The following is a 16,071-nucleotide window of genomic DNA, read 5'->3' on the forward strand; positions in this document are numbered from 1 at the left end:
GGGACATGGGTTCAATCCCTAGTCTGGGAAGATTCCACATGCCACAGGGCAACTGTGCTCATGTGCCTAGATCCCGTGCTGTGCAACAGTGCAGTGCGAAACCCACACACCACAACTAGAGAGGAGACCCAGCTCACTGCAACTAGAGAAAGTCTGCATGCAGCAACGAAGACTCTGCGCAGCCAAGAATAAATAAAATAAAAAATAAATTTAAAAAAATTAGACACAAAAAAGTCTGAAGAAATGAGGTTATATCCATTAGAATCAAGCCATTTGAACTTTGTTATGTTACTTTGTATCTTAAGATCTTTTTAAAAACAACCATGCTAGAAAGTTTAAGCCTTGAGAGTTAAAAATTCTTCTGTTTAATTTCTAAGACTGCCCTGTAGCACTAAGGTGAAGCCAACAGTATTCTTTAACTCTGAGCAGAAAATAAGACACCCCTGATTTTCTTTTCAGGACAGATAAACAAATTTTCAACGACACACTGCCCTCTGCTGCTCACCCAGCAGGATGCAGGCTCAGGTTCAAGTCAGAACCTTTTGATAGAGGCATCCTGAGAAGTCTGCCCGGGGATGAATCCAATGCTGATGCTACATCAAATTTTACTGCAGCCAGTTCTGGGTCAAGGGTCACACCTGACCTATGTGTTCAGAACAGTGTAACAATATGTCTACTGTAGTCCTTAAAAGAGTATTCTTATAGTTGAAAAGTTTACTTTGCAAAAATTTCAAAACATAAGATTGAATGCTAAAACTGTTTGCTTCCTACCACAGATTTTGATTTACGTTTACAATAGTATGCGCCTATCTGATATTTTGTACCTATCTGATATTTATCCCTTCAGCAAAGGTTTATTCACCACTATTATGTGGAAAGCACTAAAGCAATTAACCACTGAGGAATCTATTTTGCATACCCCTTCATGCACTGCAGAATAGGACTCTGAATGTTTTTCCTTTTCAGATGGTTAAGCAAAATATGTGTTAAAAATGTAAAGAAACTGGAGATACAAATAATATGCACACCCACACACAGCAGTCAACTTATTGTCTGACAGTTAAAATCAAACAATAATGTTTGCTTATTTAAATTTTAAAAAAATAGTTGAAGTTTTGCTATTTGTCTAATAACTGTTACAGAATATGCGTAGGCAACAAACTAATTCTGTCTCTGGAAGGTTTCCATGCCTCCTCGGTATGGGACCTAAAATCATCGTCCCAGAAAACCAGCAGCAGATTTGAAAACACTCCACTGAGGCTTTCACGCCTGCCTGTCCCCAGTTTCCAGATGTGACCCCCGCTTCCTGGCACTGGTTACTGTTCATCATCGCTAAAGAAAGGCAAGGACGTCACAGGAGTCAGACTCCCAAGCCTCTCAGACTCCCAAGGCCTCTTTCCTGAAACCACCCTCCCCCCGCCCATCATCAGGTACTCTCAGAGCATCCGTTAGTCTATGTCCCATCTCAAAGGCCCATCCCTTCTTCCACGGTTATTCCAACAGTCATTCTTACGTTTATCCTATGCCACTTCAGCTCCAGGACATTTCTGTCCTATAACCAACCCTGCTCAACTCAGACTGATTTTTCACTCATCCAGTATTTGAGCAAAAATCACTCTCCAGCAAAAAAGAAGTGAAACTCCCTCTACTACTCTTTCCTTTCAAAGGCCAGGATAGAGGCTCTAGGAAAACCTGACATCTCCCCAAGAGCTCTTGGTTACAATCTTGCTGACTCCACCTCAGGGCTCCTTGCAGCTCAGATAAAAGGCTTCATATCCACGTGGCAACAGAGAAATCCCAAATGCAGCTGTTAAGAATTTTAATCCTTCTCAGAGAATGAACGTCACAGCTATTTACTACAGCCTCTGTTTCCCCCTTTAACAGCATTTTCAATCCTCCGAAGCACAACACTCACATGGCAAGAAAGGAAATGTACCAATAAGGTCATTAAATTATTTTCAGAAACGATTCTATGGTCTTACTGAATCCATACGCCATAAGGAAGTCTAACAGGCATAACAACAAAGTCAAATGACACATCAAACTTCATTTCTGAATCTTTCTGCTGGGCTGGCCAAAAATTTCACTTGGGTTTTAACATCTTCTGGAAAAATCCAAAAGAACTCTTTGGCCAACCCAATGTCCTACTCTCTCTAGTTAGAAATGTCCCACATGAATGGGATCCTTTCCATCATTGTGTTCTCTGGTCTGAATGCCTTTGTATAGGCTTTAAAATCAACCAGGTCTGGCACACTCGCCCTCTGATTTCATCTTCCCATCAATTCTGTGAGCCAGGTTATTTTACAGTTAAAGAAACAAAGCAGGGAGGACATGGGAAAACCTCTGTACCTTCTGCTTCATTGTGCTGTGAACCTGAAATTGCTCTTTAAAAAATGCAGTTTCTTAGGAAAAAGAAAAGAAAAAAACAAAAGACTCTTAAAAAACCCTGAAGGAAACAAAGTGACCTGTTCCACTGCAGGCACTTAACAATGAGCAGTGTTGGCAAAAAAAAAACAAAACAGATCTTTTGGACCCTCAGCTCTTTCCTGCAGGTGATGAGCCTGATCCCTTGGGAAAAGTTCAACTTAAAAAAAAAAATCACCTTTGATTTATAATGAAAAAGCAAACGCAGAGACAGAAAGGCCAGCGCTACTCACCTGGGCGGCACTCGGCCCGCGCGTGCAGCCGCAGGTGCAGCCCGTCCCCGGGCACGTGCTGCAGCCCGCGGCAGGAGGACGGCGCGAGCCTGACCCCTGCCGGCAGCCGGAGCTCCGTGCAGCCGCCGGGGCTCTGCATCCGGAGCGAGGACGGCGTTACCGAAACAGCCATGGGCAGACCTCCTTCCTTGGAATCCCTGGGAATTAGAAGAGGCGAGAGATGATTTCACATGGATGAAAACCAGATGATGAAAGAAACTAAAATGGCCAAGGAGCCCTCTGTTCTTCAATCAGGGCCCTGAGTCTAGTCACTGTCCCAGGATAAAAAAACAGCAGTGAAGCTGTCATAAAAGAAACGGATCTGTTAAATGAGGTCAGAGTACTTTCTTCTGTCAATGTAACATTAAAGTTCACAGACATATTTTTCATTCTTTTCGCTTCTTTTTTTTTTAAATGTTAACCATGCATTTAAAGCGTGCACTTTTTTCCCCTTGCTAATGATCCTGAGTGCCAATCTCTCCTGTAGCCCTGGGCTTCCTCCCGGAACTGAAGCCAGGACACCGCCTCCTCGCCGCCCCCAGCCATTCTGTTGCACAGCAGGCCACTTCCTTTCCTGACACCCCCTCTTCTGTCTCACCACTCTCTCTGTCTTCAGCTTCTGTGAGCCAGCACAACGGAATGCTGGTGGGTCAGACATCACTCCCTAGTTCATCAAAGTACTTCTAGCCAGAAAACGCAACAAGGCTGCCTAAGACAGTGGCTTATTCACCTTTGCTTCCCTTGACCCTAGAGTGGTTTGGACATTTATTGACTCACTCAACACCCCTTTTTTTGGTTCTACAATGTGCTAGGTACTGGGAATAGAACAACGACTAACAGGGCATTTTCTCTGAACGCTGCCCCCACCCCAAGTAGGGGACAGGCAAGAAAAACAGGAATGATCAAGACAGCATTAAAATGATGTTGCACTTATTCATGACACAGGGGACTATGGAAGCAGCGGAGAGGGGCTGGGACTATCCCAGGCCTAAGCACTAAATAAATGTTATATGAATAATGAACGGATGAGTCAGTGGCTTATTGTTTCTGAGACCAGCATTTCAATGATGTTTTATGTTATTTATAGTAAATTAGGGTAAAGCGTTGGTATTTGATATACAGGATTTTGATAAGGAGGCCTGCTGCTGCTGCTAAGTCGCTTCAGTAGTGTCCGACTCTGTGAGACCCCATAGACGGCAGCCCATCAGGCTCCCCCGTCCCTGGGATTCTCCAGGCAAGAACACTGGAGTGGGTTGCCATTTCCTTCTCCAGTGCATGAAAGTGAAAAGTGAAAGTGAAGTCGCTCAGTCGTGTCTGACTCTTAGCGACCCCAGACTCTTAGAACCCTACCAGGCTCCTCTGTCCATGGGATTTTCCAGGCAAGAGTACTGGAGTGGGGTGCCATTGCCTTCTCCGATAAGGAGGACAGGAGTACGTAAAACAAAAGGCACAGGAGAAAAAAACTCTGTCAATTTTAAGAATTAAAAAAAAGAAGAGAACAATCTAGTGATGTATGAATACCAGGCAAGAAAGGATCCAATCCACTACAAACACAGATCGCTTCGTGCAGTAACAGAGTAAAACACAGCTGCTGTCTACCAGGCACCAAAAGTATACAAGGGGATGAAGACATCTAGAAATGATCCCCCTGTGAAGCTGGAACATGCTTAGCATTGCACCAGAGGAGCAAAGCACAGCAGCAGGCCGTCTGCTCAGTGTCACTGATGTGCAGAAGGTGGGCCACCCGCCTGAACGTCATCCAAGTAGAGGGGTCACACTCTGTGTCCAGGTGTGAATCTTGGCCAGGCTTCCTATTTTGCCTTAGGAAAGTGTAAGATTATTTTATGGCTAGTTCCTTTTTGAAGCATGTGGACCTGCACTTAATTGGCAATACAGAATCAAGAACCAGAGTCTTGGGAATTCCCTGGCGGTCCAGTGGTTAGGACTCTGAGCTTTTGCTGCCAAGGGCAAGGGTCTGTTCCCTAGTCAGATCCCGCACAGTGCTCAGCGAGGTCAAGAATTTTAAAAATAAAACAGAAATTATTTAAGAAACAAAAAACAACAGCAAAAAAAAAACCTGAGTCTTTTCCAGGGAAGACAATATCAAACTTAGTCAAAAGTCTAGTCTTCAGAAATGATGTTGAAGAAATAATCCTCTAAAGCAGATGTCAGAAAACTTTCTATATTAAAGGCCAGATGGTGAATATTCAGGTTTTATAGATCATATATGGTCTCCAAGGCACAGTCTACTTTTTTTTTCTTAACAACCCTTTAAAAAATATAAAATCCATTCTTAGCTCACAGGCTGTTCCAAAACAGGCCAGATTCGATCTGGCTCATGGGCTATGTTTGCCAACCATGGCTCTACAGGCACAATTTGTCCAGCTGGCTACTTCAGTGACTTTCAAGCTGAACCGTGCAGTTGGCACTTGGAAGTGTCTCAAAGGAAACCACCAGGTTCCCAGGTCTCCGGCACCCCCATCCCTGGCTTACCACTCTTTCCCCGCCTTCCCCTTCCTGAAAAGCTCAGTTACACAGGGCAGAGAAAGGTAGGCACCTTCCCAAGGGCGGGAGCACCACCGCGGCCTGGGGTAGACGTAAGAAACCCTGCAGGGGGAGGAGAGCGGCGGCCGGGGGGGCCGCCCAGCGAGGATGCCCCGTCTCACCATGGAGTTTCTGGGCCCGTCTTGGCCCGCTCAGGTGGCCGTAACAACACACCACAGAATGGACGGCTTAGACAACATTGATCTCTTACAGTTCCAGAGTCTGGGAAGTTCAAGATCAAGAAGCTGACAGGCTCCGCTCTGGGAGAGGGCCTCCGTCTTGGCCTTCTGTCTCCTCATCCCGCAGGGATAGGAAGCTCTGGTGTGTCTTCCTCTAAGGATAGGAATCCCCTCATAGTGGCTCCACCCTCATGATCTCATTGAAAACTAATTATCTCCCACAGGCCCCATCTCCTAATACCCTGGCACTGGGATTTAGGGCTTCAGCATATGAATTCTCAGGGAAGCGCAACATTCAGTCCGTAACAGAGCCAAGCAGATGAGGTGGGTGTCAACAAAGAGTGGAGGGAAGGGAAGTAGGAAAGACTGCCAGTGGAAACTCACTGTGCAGAGTGAAACTCACCGAGCACACTTAATACATGGCCTGAGGACAGTGGAAGCCAGGATCTGCACGGTGGGAGAACAGTTACAAAGAGGGCAGGGGAGAAAACCACGATGGATCCTGTGGTAGTAGACTAGAATCTGAAATACGTGGGTGAAATCATGATTCCCAGCGCATATATTGCTAAGTCACTTCAGTCGTGTCCGACTCTGTGCGACCTCATAGACGGCAGCCCACCAGGCTCCCTCGTCCTTTGGATTCTCCAGGCAAGAACACTGGAGTGGGTTGCCATTCCCTTCTCCAATGCATGAAAGTGAAAAGTGAAAGTGAAGTCGCTCAGTCGTGTCCGACTCTTCAGGACTCCATGGACTGTAGCCCACCAAGCTCCGCCATCCATGGGATTTTCCAGGCAAGAGTACTGGAGTGGGGTGCCATTTAGGTTAGCACAAAAGTACCTGCACTTTCACAGTGCTGAAATTTGCTATTTGATATTGGATTATATTCTAAATAAATGTGATTATGTTATATATCATTTTAATGTACATTCCCAATGTTTTGTCAACGATTTATTACTTGCTATTTATTTTATATTTATTTTATACTATGGAAATGATGCTACAGAAAAAGCAAATTCCAGCGATTTTCTTATTTGAATTCAAAATGGGTTGTAAAGCAGTGGAAACAAGTTGCAACACCAACAACACATTTGGCCCAGGAACAGCTCATGATCATGCAGTGTACTAGTGGTTCAAGAAGTTTTGCAAAGGAGACGAGCCTTGAAGACGAGCAGCGCAGTGGCTGGGCATCAGAAGTTTACAACAACCAACTGAGAGCGTCATCCAAACTGATCCTCTTACAACCTCAGGAGAAGATGCTGAACAACTCGACATCAACCATTCTACAGTCGTTCAGCATTTGAAGCAAAGTGGAAAGGTGAAAAAGCTCGGTGAGTGAGTGTCTCACGAGCTGACTGAACATCAAAGAAATCATTGTTTTGAAGTGCCGTCTTCTCTTATTCTACGCAGCAACAAACCATCTCTTCATTGGACTGTGACATGCAACAAAAAATGGACTTTATGTGACAACTGGTGATGACCAGCTCAATGGCTGGACAGAGAAGAAGCTACAAAGCACTTCCCAAAGCCAAACTTGCACTAAAAAAAAAGTAGTGGTCACCACTGTTTGGTGGTCTGCTGCCCATTTGAACCACTACAGCTTTCTGAATCCTGGTGAAACCATTACATCTGAGAACTATGCTTAGCAAACTGATGTGATGCCTGCAAAAGGGAGCAGTCAGCAGAAAGGGCACCATTCTTCTCCACAACAGGCCTGACTGCCCATCACACAAACAATGCTTCAAAAGTTTAACACACTGGTCTTGAAGGTTTGCCTCATCTGCCATATTCCCGCAAACTCTTGCCAACAAGCTTTTTGCAGGGAAAATGCTTCCACAACCAGCAGGAGGCAGAAAATGCTTTCCAAGAGTTTGTCCAATCCCTAAGCACAGACTGTTATGCTATAGATATAAACAAACTTATTTCTCATTGGCAAAAATGTATTGATTGTAATGGTTCCTAGGGCTTCCCTGGTATCTCAGCTGGTAAGATTTCACCTGCAATGCAGGAGACCCTGGTTTGATTCCTGGGTTGGGAAAATCCACTGAAGAAGGGATAGGCTACCCACCCCAGTATTCTTAGGACTTCCCTGGTGGCTCCGGTGGTAAAGAGTCCACCTGCAATGCAGGAGACCTGGCTTTGATCCCTTGGTTGAGAAGATCCCCTGGAGAAAGGAAAGGCTCCAGTATTCTGGCCTGGAGAATTCCATGGACTGCATAGTACGTGGGGTCACAGAGTCAGAGACTACTGAGCAACTTGATATAAAATTCATAATCCAAAACCATAATTACATTTGCATCAAAGTAATAAATAAATAAAGTTAATAAATATAGGTGTGTTATATTTGAATTCAGTTCAGTCGCACAGTCGTGTCCGACTCTTCGCGACCCCATGAATCACAGCACGCCAGGCCTCCCTGTCCATCACCAACTCCCAGAGTTCACTCAGACTCACATCCATCGAGTCAGTGATGCCATCCAGCCATCTCATCCTCTGTCATCCCCTTCTCCTCCTGCCCCCAATCCCTCCCAGCATCAGAGTCTTTTCCAATGAGTCAACTCTTTGCAAGAGGTGGCCAAAGTACTGGAGCTTCAGCTTTAGCATCAGTCCTTCCAAAGAAATCCCAGGGCGGATCTCCTTCAGAATGGAATGGTTGGATCTCCTTGCAGTCCAAGGGACTCTCAAGAGTCTTCTCCAACACCACAGTTCAAAAGCATCAATTCTTCGGCGCTCAGCTTTCTTCACAGTCCAACTCTCACATCCATACATGACCACTGGAAAAACCATAGCCTTGACTAGACGGACCTTTGTTGGCAAAGTAATGTCTCTGCTTTTTAATATGCTATCTAGGTTCGCCATAATTTTTCTTCCAAGGAGTAAGCATTTTTTAATTTCATGGCTACAGTCACCATCTACAGTGATTTTGGAGCCCCCAAAAATAAAGTCTGACAGTATTTCCACTGTTTCCCCATTTATTTCCCATGAAGTGATGGGACCAGATGCCATGATCTTCATTTTCTGAATGTTGAGCTTTAAGCCAACTTTCTCACTCTCCTCTTTCACTTTCATCAAGAGGCTTTTTAGTTCCTCTTCACTTTCTGCCCTAAGGGTGGTGTCATCTGCATATCTGAGGTTATTGATATTTCTCCCGGCAATCCTGATTCCAGCTTGTGCTTCTTCCAGCCCAGCGTTTCTCATGATGTACTCTGCATAGAAGTTAAATAAGCAGGGTGACAATATACAGCCTTGATGTACTCCTTTTCCTATTTGGAACCAGTCTGTTGTTCCATGTACAGTTCTAACTGTTGCTTCCTGACCCACATATAGGTTTCTCAAGAGGCAGGTCAGGTGGTCTGGTATATCCATCTCTTTCAGAATTTTCCACAGTTTATTGTGATCCACACAGTCAAAGGCTTTGACATAGTCAATAAAGCAGAAATAGATGCTTTTCTGGAACTCTTTTGCTTTTTCCATGATCCAGCAGATGTTGGCAATTTGATCTCTGGTTCCTCTGCCTTTTCGAAAACCAGTTTGAACATCTGGAAGTTCATGGTTCACGTATTGCTGAAGCCTGTCTTGGAGAATTTTGAGCATTACTGTACTAGCATGTGAGATGAGTGCAATTGTGCGGTAGTTTGAGCTTTCTTTGGCATTGCCTTTCTTTGGGATTGGAAAGAAAACTGACCTTTTCGCGCCCTGTGGCCACTGCTGAGTTTTCCACATTTGTTGGCATATTGAGTGCAGCACTTTCACAGCATCATCTTTCAGGATTTGAAAGAGCTCCACTGGAATTCCATCACCTCCACTAGCTTTGTTCATAGTGATGCTTTCTAAGGCCCATTTGACTTCACATTCCAGGATGTCTGGCTCTAGGTCAGTGATCACACCATCGTGATTATCTTGGTCATGAAGATCTTTTTTGTACAGTTCTTCTGTGTATTCTTGCCACCTCTTCTTAATATCTTCTGCTTGTTAGGTCCATACCATTTCTGTCCTTTATCGAGCCCATCTTTGCATGAAATGTTCCCTTGGTGTCTCTAATGTTCTTGAAGAAATCTCTAGTCTTTCCCATTCTGTTGTTTTCCTCTATTTCTTTGCATTGATCGCTGAGGAAGGCTTTCTTATCTCTTCTTGCTATTCTTTGGAACTCTGCATTCAGATGCTTATACCTTTCCTTTTCTCCTTTGCTTTTCGCTTCTCTTGTTTTCACAGCTATCTGGACAGCCATTTTGCTTTTTTGCATTTCTTTTCCATGGGGATGGTCTTGATCCCTGTCTCCTGTACAATGTCACTAACCTCCGTCCATAGTTCATCAGGCACTGTATCTATCAGATCTAGTTCTTTAAATCTATTTCTCACTTCCACTGCATAATCATAAGGGATTTGAGTTAGGTCATCCCTGAATGGTCTAGTGGTTCTCCCTACTTTCTTCAATTTAAGTCTGAATTTGACAATAAGGAGTTCATGATCTGAGCTACAGTCAGCTCCTTGTTTTTGTTGACTGTATAGAGCTTCTCCATCTTCGGCTACAAAGAATATAATCAATCTGATTTCAGTGTTGACCATCTGGTGATGTCCATGTGTAGAGTCTTCTCGTGTGTTGTTGGAAGAGGGTGTTTGCTATGACCAGTGCATTTTCTTGGCAAAACTCTATTAGTCTTTGCCCTGCTTCATTCTGTATTCCAAGGCCAAATCTGCCTGTTACTCCAGGTGTTTCTTGACTTCCTATTTTTGCATTCCAATCCCCTATAATGAAAAGGACATCTTTTTGGGGTGTTAGTTCTAGAAGGTCTTGTAGGTCTTCATAGAACCGTTCAACTTCAGCTTCTTCAGCATTACTGGTTGGGGCATAGACTTGGATTACTGTGATAATGAATGGTTTGCCTTGGAAACGAACAGTTTTGAGATTGCATCCAAGTACTGCATTTCGGACTCTTTTCTTGACCATGATGGCTACTCCATTTCTTCTGAGGGATTCCTGCCCGCAGTAGTAGATATAACGGTCATCTGAGTTAAATTCACCCATTCCAGTCCATTTTAGTTCGCTGATTCCTAGAATGTTGACGTTCACTCTTGCCATCTCCTGTTTGACCGCTTCCAATTTGCCTTGATTCATGGACCTGATATATTTACAAATACGCCTACACATGAATACATAAGCATAATACAATGCCATACACAGCCTAGTTCTGTCTAGTAGAGGGTCTGGGAGAAGTGACACCCCAATAATAATGAGCACACGCTATACACAGACCTTGGTTTCTAAAGGTCATTTTCTACTTAAAAACACATGAAAAAAAAAATGAAACAAAACAGTTTCTTGGAAAAAATAACTACATCCAGGGTTGGGATGAGAAAAGAATGAGATGAGCCTGAGTCTGGAATTTCTTACTGTGCAACTAAGTAAAGAGGAAATCAAAGAATATAAAAAAAAAAAATGCAAGCAAAGAAATAGACATCATCTTGAAGGGACTTCCCTGGCCATATTTGGTTGTAATCTGAGAAAAAAAAAGTAACCCACTGAATGAAACACAACTATGGGTACATAGTGATGTGGGTATAAATAAATGAGTGACTGTACCTCAACTAAAAATAGTAATAAATAAATCAGGGAATAAAATAAAAGTATGAGGAAGAATGGAGCATTTCCATACTCTCAAAGAAGCTCTCCAATTAACACTTATTGATAATGAAAAGAAAAAGGGTCATTTATGGTGAAGAAGCCTGGCAGATACCACCTTATTTAAGTTTTCAAAGTTAACATGGACTGTAACTGAACAAATCAAAATCATGCGCCCCCTAACAGGATGCAATGAGAATATAGCATTGATTTTGTGATATTCCTGCAAAAGATGTATAACCTGAATCTCTCATGCGAAGAGCTGACTCACTGGAAAAGACTTTGATGCTGGGAGGGATTGGGGGCAGGAGGAGAAGGGGACGACAGAGGATAAGATGGCTCGATGGCATCACTGACTCGATGGACGTGAATCTGAGTGAACTCCGGGAGTTGGTGATGGACAGGGAGGCCTGGCATGTTGCAATTCATGGGGTTGCAAAGAGTTGGACACGACTGAGCGACTGAACTGAACTGAACTGAATCTTGAGGAAACACAAGACAAAACCAAAGGGAGGGATATTCTACAAAATAATTGGGCGGGAATCTTCAAAGTTATATCATTAAAGTCAAGGAAAACCGAGGACCTCTTCTAGATTGAAAGAGGTGAAGAAAACATGAGGATGCAGGGCGTCACTCTGAACTGGATTCCTTTGCTATTACAGATATTAAGCAGACAACTGGAAACACCTAAATAAAGTCAGACTATAAGACAGCAGTAACACATTTCCCAGTTTTGAGAGTTGCATGCTGGTTGTGTAGGAGAATGTTCTCGTTTGTAGGAAAATTCAGAGTAAAAAAAAATATTCAAGAGTGACAGCAACTTACCCTCAAGTTCACGACTGTTTCAAAACAAAGTCCTTGAGACCCTAATTGCCCACACTTTCTACCTGTGAGGCTTTGTCACTATTCTCTTGTATTTTTTCAGAAACTGCTTGAAACTATCTAATGACTTCACCTCTCACTGAGTCCAAGCTAGGGTCCTTTCAATGGTCTCTAAGACCCAGTGATATACTAGAGCCAGTTGTTAAAATTCCAGGTATTATGCAAACCAACTGACCTCACTTTGGTAGTTTGACATCATCTACAGTGAAAGTATTTACACCTCAGGAATCAATAAACACTGCAGATCAAAAAGGATTTTTGTTTGGTTGGTTGGTTTTCCTGGAGGAACGTCATTGGTTTTCCTGGAGTAGGTCACTTCCTGGTGGTCATTTCCATTTCCTGGAGAGCACATCCCTGTAACAGCCTTTCCTGCGTGCTCCAGCAGCCCACCCACATCTCTCTGAACCATGCACCCCTTTCTATTTCTGTTCTCTCGGAGGATGACAGTCTTTCACTGGGTATCACACACTTCCAAACATCACCCCTTTCAGTTTATTGCTCCAATGTTAGATTTTCATTTGGAATAAAGGGTTGGAAGTTTTTTTCCTATCCCTTTTTCTGTTTTACTTTTCCTAAAGCCTTGTGTGTTTATATTTGTGTGTTTTCGGCCCACCTCTTGCCGCCATTAGACTGTAAGCTCATGGAGAGCAAATACTTTCATCTTTGCTGTTATTTTCATCTAGCTGTATACCTAGCACCTAGAATCTTAGTTTGGGCCCTAGAACAGGAACTGTGTAAACATCTGTGGATTTAATGAATGAATGGCCAAGGTCTATCCCAGGAATGATAAGATGGTTTAACATAAATAGATTTTCCTAATGCAATTCACAAATGTAAAGAATAAAGGGAAAAAATAGGACCATCACAATATGTGCAGAAATCATTACAGAAAACACAGTATCTATTCATGATAAAAAACCTTTAGTAAACTAGGAATAGAAAGGGACTATGCAATGTACCAAACAGACTTTTTCCAAAAAGTCAAAATTATCACACTTAATGATGAGATGCTAGGTATTTCTTTTAGGCTTAGGAAAATAATAAAAATCATATCATTTACACTAACTGTAAATAGACTAAAAATTCCAATTAAAATAAAGAGATTGTCAGAATGGATTTTTTTTTTTAAACCCCACTTAGTACAAGCTTTTAAAATTTTGCACATAAAGACACAGGTTGAGAGTAAAAGGGTAAAAAAGACATAACATGAAAACAGTGTAGTCAGCTGATTTCTGACAAATATACTAAGTTATTTCAATGAAAGAAATGACAGCCATTTAATTAACAGTGATGGGACAAATGGAGATATTCTTGGAAAAAAAAAAAAAAAACTTTGACACCTACCTGATGCCAAATGCAAAAGGTAATTTGACATGATCACAGACCTAAATGTAAACGGTGAAACAATGCAATTCCTAGAAAATAGACATAGGAAAAAGTCTTACGACTTGGAGGTAGGCAAAGATTTCTTAAGACACAAAAAACACCAATTGTTAAAGAAGAAAAGGTGCAGTACACTTCACTATACTTAAGACTTTCTGTTCATCAAAAGGCACTATTAAGAAAATTAAAAGGTAAGCTACAGATAGGGAGAGAATATTCTCATACTCACAGGCACAAACAAAAAAGATCTTATTTCCAGACTATACAAAAAACTCTTTAAAATTCAACAGTAAGACAACCTGATATTAGAAGACACTTGAGAAAGGAACATATATGAATGACCAAAAGGCAAATGAAGAGGTGCCCAACATTATTAATCAAGGAAATACAAATTGAAATGACGAGATACTACTTTAATTCACTAGAAGAGCTAAAATCCAAAACTGACAACACTAAATGCAGACAAGAAAGTCAATTTGTTGGAATTCTTCTTTTTTTCCTGGCTAGAGTATGACCTGGTATAAACAGCTTTGGAGAACACTTCCTTCAGCAGTTTCCCATTAAGTCAAGTCATCTAGATGGCACCAGTTACAAAGAATCTGCCTGCCAGTGCAGCAGACACAAGAGGTATGGATTTGACCCCTGGGTCAGGAAGATCTCCTGGAGTAGGAAGTGGCAACCCGCTCCAGTATTTCTGCCTGGAAAACTCCACGGGCAGAGGGGGCTGGTGGGCTACAGTCAATGGGGCTGCAAAGAGTCAGGCACAGCTGAGCACATACCCTATGACCCAGCACAAATACAATGTACAAGTTTTATTCATAATAAGCTGGCTTGAGAATCACACAAAATATCCAGCAAAAGAAGAATGAATAATGAACTGTCATATATTCATACAGTGGAAAACCACTTGGCAGGGGAAAAAAAATGAACGGACTATTGATCCATGTGATAACATATTAACAGAGTATGAATCTCAGAAACACAGTAGGAGAAAGCAGAAACAAACAAGTACATACTATATGAATCCATTTATGCATGAGTCAAGAAATGGCAAACTGATCTTTGCTGAATGAAATTAGAATAGTAGTTACTTTTGGGGTTGGGGCAATCGTCTGCTGATAAATCTCAACAGCCAGAGAACACTAGGGACGATGCAGGAGTCCAGCAATGTTAGGTTTAACTAGCTTAAAGAAGGAAGAGTCATCCAGGGGAACCAGGAAGGGTCCCTTTGATGAGGGGAAGTAAGGATGTTGTCTTGTTTCCTTTTGCCTAAGGTTTTGGGCTCAGAACAACTTTACAAGGTGAATTTGAATTGGACATGAAGCACTTATTTGAGAAAGGGAAAGGCAGGACACAGCAGAAAAAGAGAAAAAAAGAATCCCTATTTTACAACTGAAAAAAATCAAATTAAAGGATTCTACTCTGGTGAAGTAAAGCTAGGATTGAAACCAGTTCTCATGCCAAATCCAAAACCACCACACCGGGTACCTGGCTGGTTTCAGGGAAAGAGAAGGCTAAACATCAGAGTGAAGCCTACCTTCAGAGTGGTTCCGTGTAATCAACTTCTCAGGATTTTAACACCTAACTCCCTCTACTTGAAACAGTGGTCACAAGGGAACAGCCCGAGGTACCATAAAAAGAACACTTTTCCTGAAAGTTTTTTGTCTGTGTATTGAACAGCAAGTTAAACCTTTGCAGATTTCTCCTTGGAACTACAGATATGAAAGAAACCAAGAGCTCCAATAAGAAGCCTGCAACCTTTGCTAGCTGTTCACTGAACGTACATTTATTGAACGGGTGCGTGCGTTCCTCTGCATACAGAACAGCTTGTGCAGAAACCAAAACAACAACAAAAAGAGTATATTTACAAAACAGGAAGTTCTCATTAGAACAGATAACCAGGATCCCAAAGGGGCAACGTATTTTTTGCACTGTTTTGTTGGAAGCACGGGGCACTGTCAAAAGTGTTGCACATTAGGGATCCTCAAACTTTAATGTGCATCTGAATCCCGGGAATCTTGAAGTTCCTATTCAGCAGGTCTCCTATGGGGTTGAGACCACGCATTTCTAGAAAGCCCTCGGGTGATGCCGAGATTGCTAGCCGGGAAGACAGTGAGGAGGGGTGGGGAACTGGGGGCGCGCGGTGTGCATGTGTGGAGAGGCTACTCCACTTTGAGGAACCCAGAGGCTCGCTCTAAGCAACTGGAGAAAAGAAAAATTCAAAACCCTATCCTTCCGAGGGAGGCGGAGCCGGCCGGGGCGGCGGAAAAGCGAGCTCGGCTGCGCCTGGGAGGCCAGACTCCACCGCCCGCCTTACCCCAGGATCAGCAGCGCGCTCTGCAGCCGTCTCCGCACCTCCAGGAACACGCGCGCCTCCGCTGCAACCGTCGCCATGCGGGCGCTCAGCCGGGAGCTCTGGAGACCCGGCCACCGGGGCCGGAAAGCGGCTGCACGTGCGGCTCGAGCAGGAACCGCGGCCTCGGCGGCGGCGGGCCTCAAGGAGCCGGAGCTCGGGTGCCCGCCCGCCCACAGCGCCACCTGCCGGGCGGAGAGCGCGCCGCCGCGAGGATTCCATCAGCGAGCGTGGGCGCTTTCAAAGCCGGCCTTAGGGTCAGAGCTCAGAGAAAGGTGGGCAAGGGGAAGCCAGACTGTTCTCCCACTCCGCTTCTAAAGGGCGCCACCTGATGCACCAGGCTCCCTGGAAATAACCTTCAAAGTCGGACCCCAGAACACTGCTTTGGGTAGCTTGGGGAGAGATGAGACTGGACGA

General features: G+C 43.5%; 1 protein-coding gene across 5 annotated transcripts in view; it reads right to left on the reverse strand.

Annotated features, from left to right (window-relative positions):
- The window catches only part of UBE3D (ubiquitin protein ligase E3D), a 330,935-nt gene extending 315,095 nt beyond the window's left edge, over positions 1 to 15,840 (reverse strand). For 2 of the 5 annotated variants that reach the window (XM_069599000.1, XM_069599003.1), the window contains exons 1-2: positions 15,619 to 15,811; positions 2,658 to 2,854 (exon numbers count right to left, since the gene is read on the reverse strand). In XM_069599000.1, coding sequence (XP_069455101.1) covers positions 2,658 to 2,854; positions 15,619 to 15,695 — 274 coding nt within the window. In that variant the 5' untranslated portion in view covers positions 15,696 to 15,811. Of the gene's footprint in view, positions 1 to 2,657; positions 2,855 to 15,618 lie in introns of all 5 variants that reach the window. The other 3 variants (XM_069599002.1, XM_069599001.1, XM_069599004.1) reach the window with 2 other exon arrangements.
- Positions 15,841 to 16,071: the final 231 nt, after the last annotated feature.

Source organism: Ovis canadensis, chromosome 8 (genome assembly GCF_042477335.2).
Source record: "Ovis canadensis isolate MfBH-ARS-UI-01 breed Bighorn chromosome 8, ARS-UI_OviCan_v2, whole genome shotgun sequence".
Lineage (NCBI taxonomy): Eukaryota > Metazoa > Chordata > Mammalia > Artiodactyla > Bovidae > Ovis > Ovis canadensis.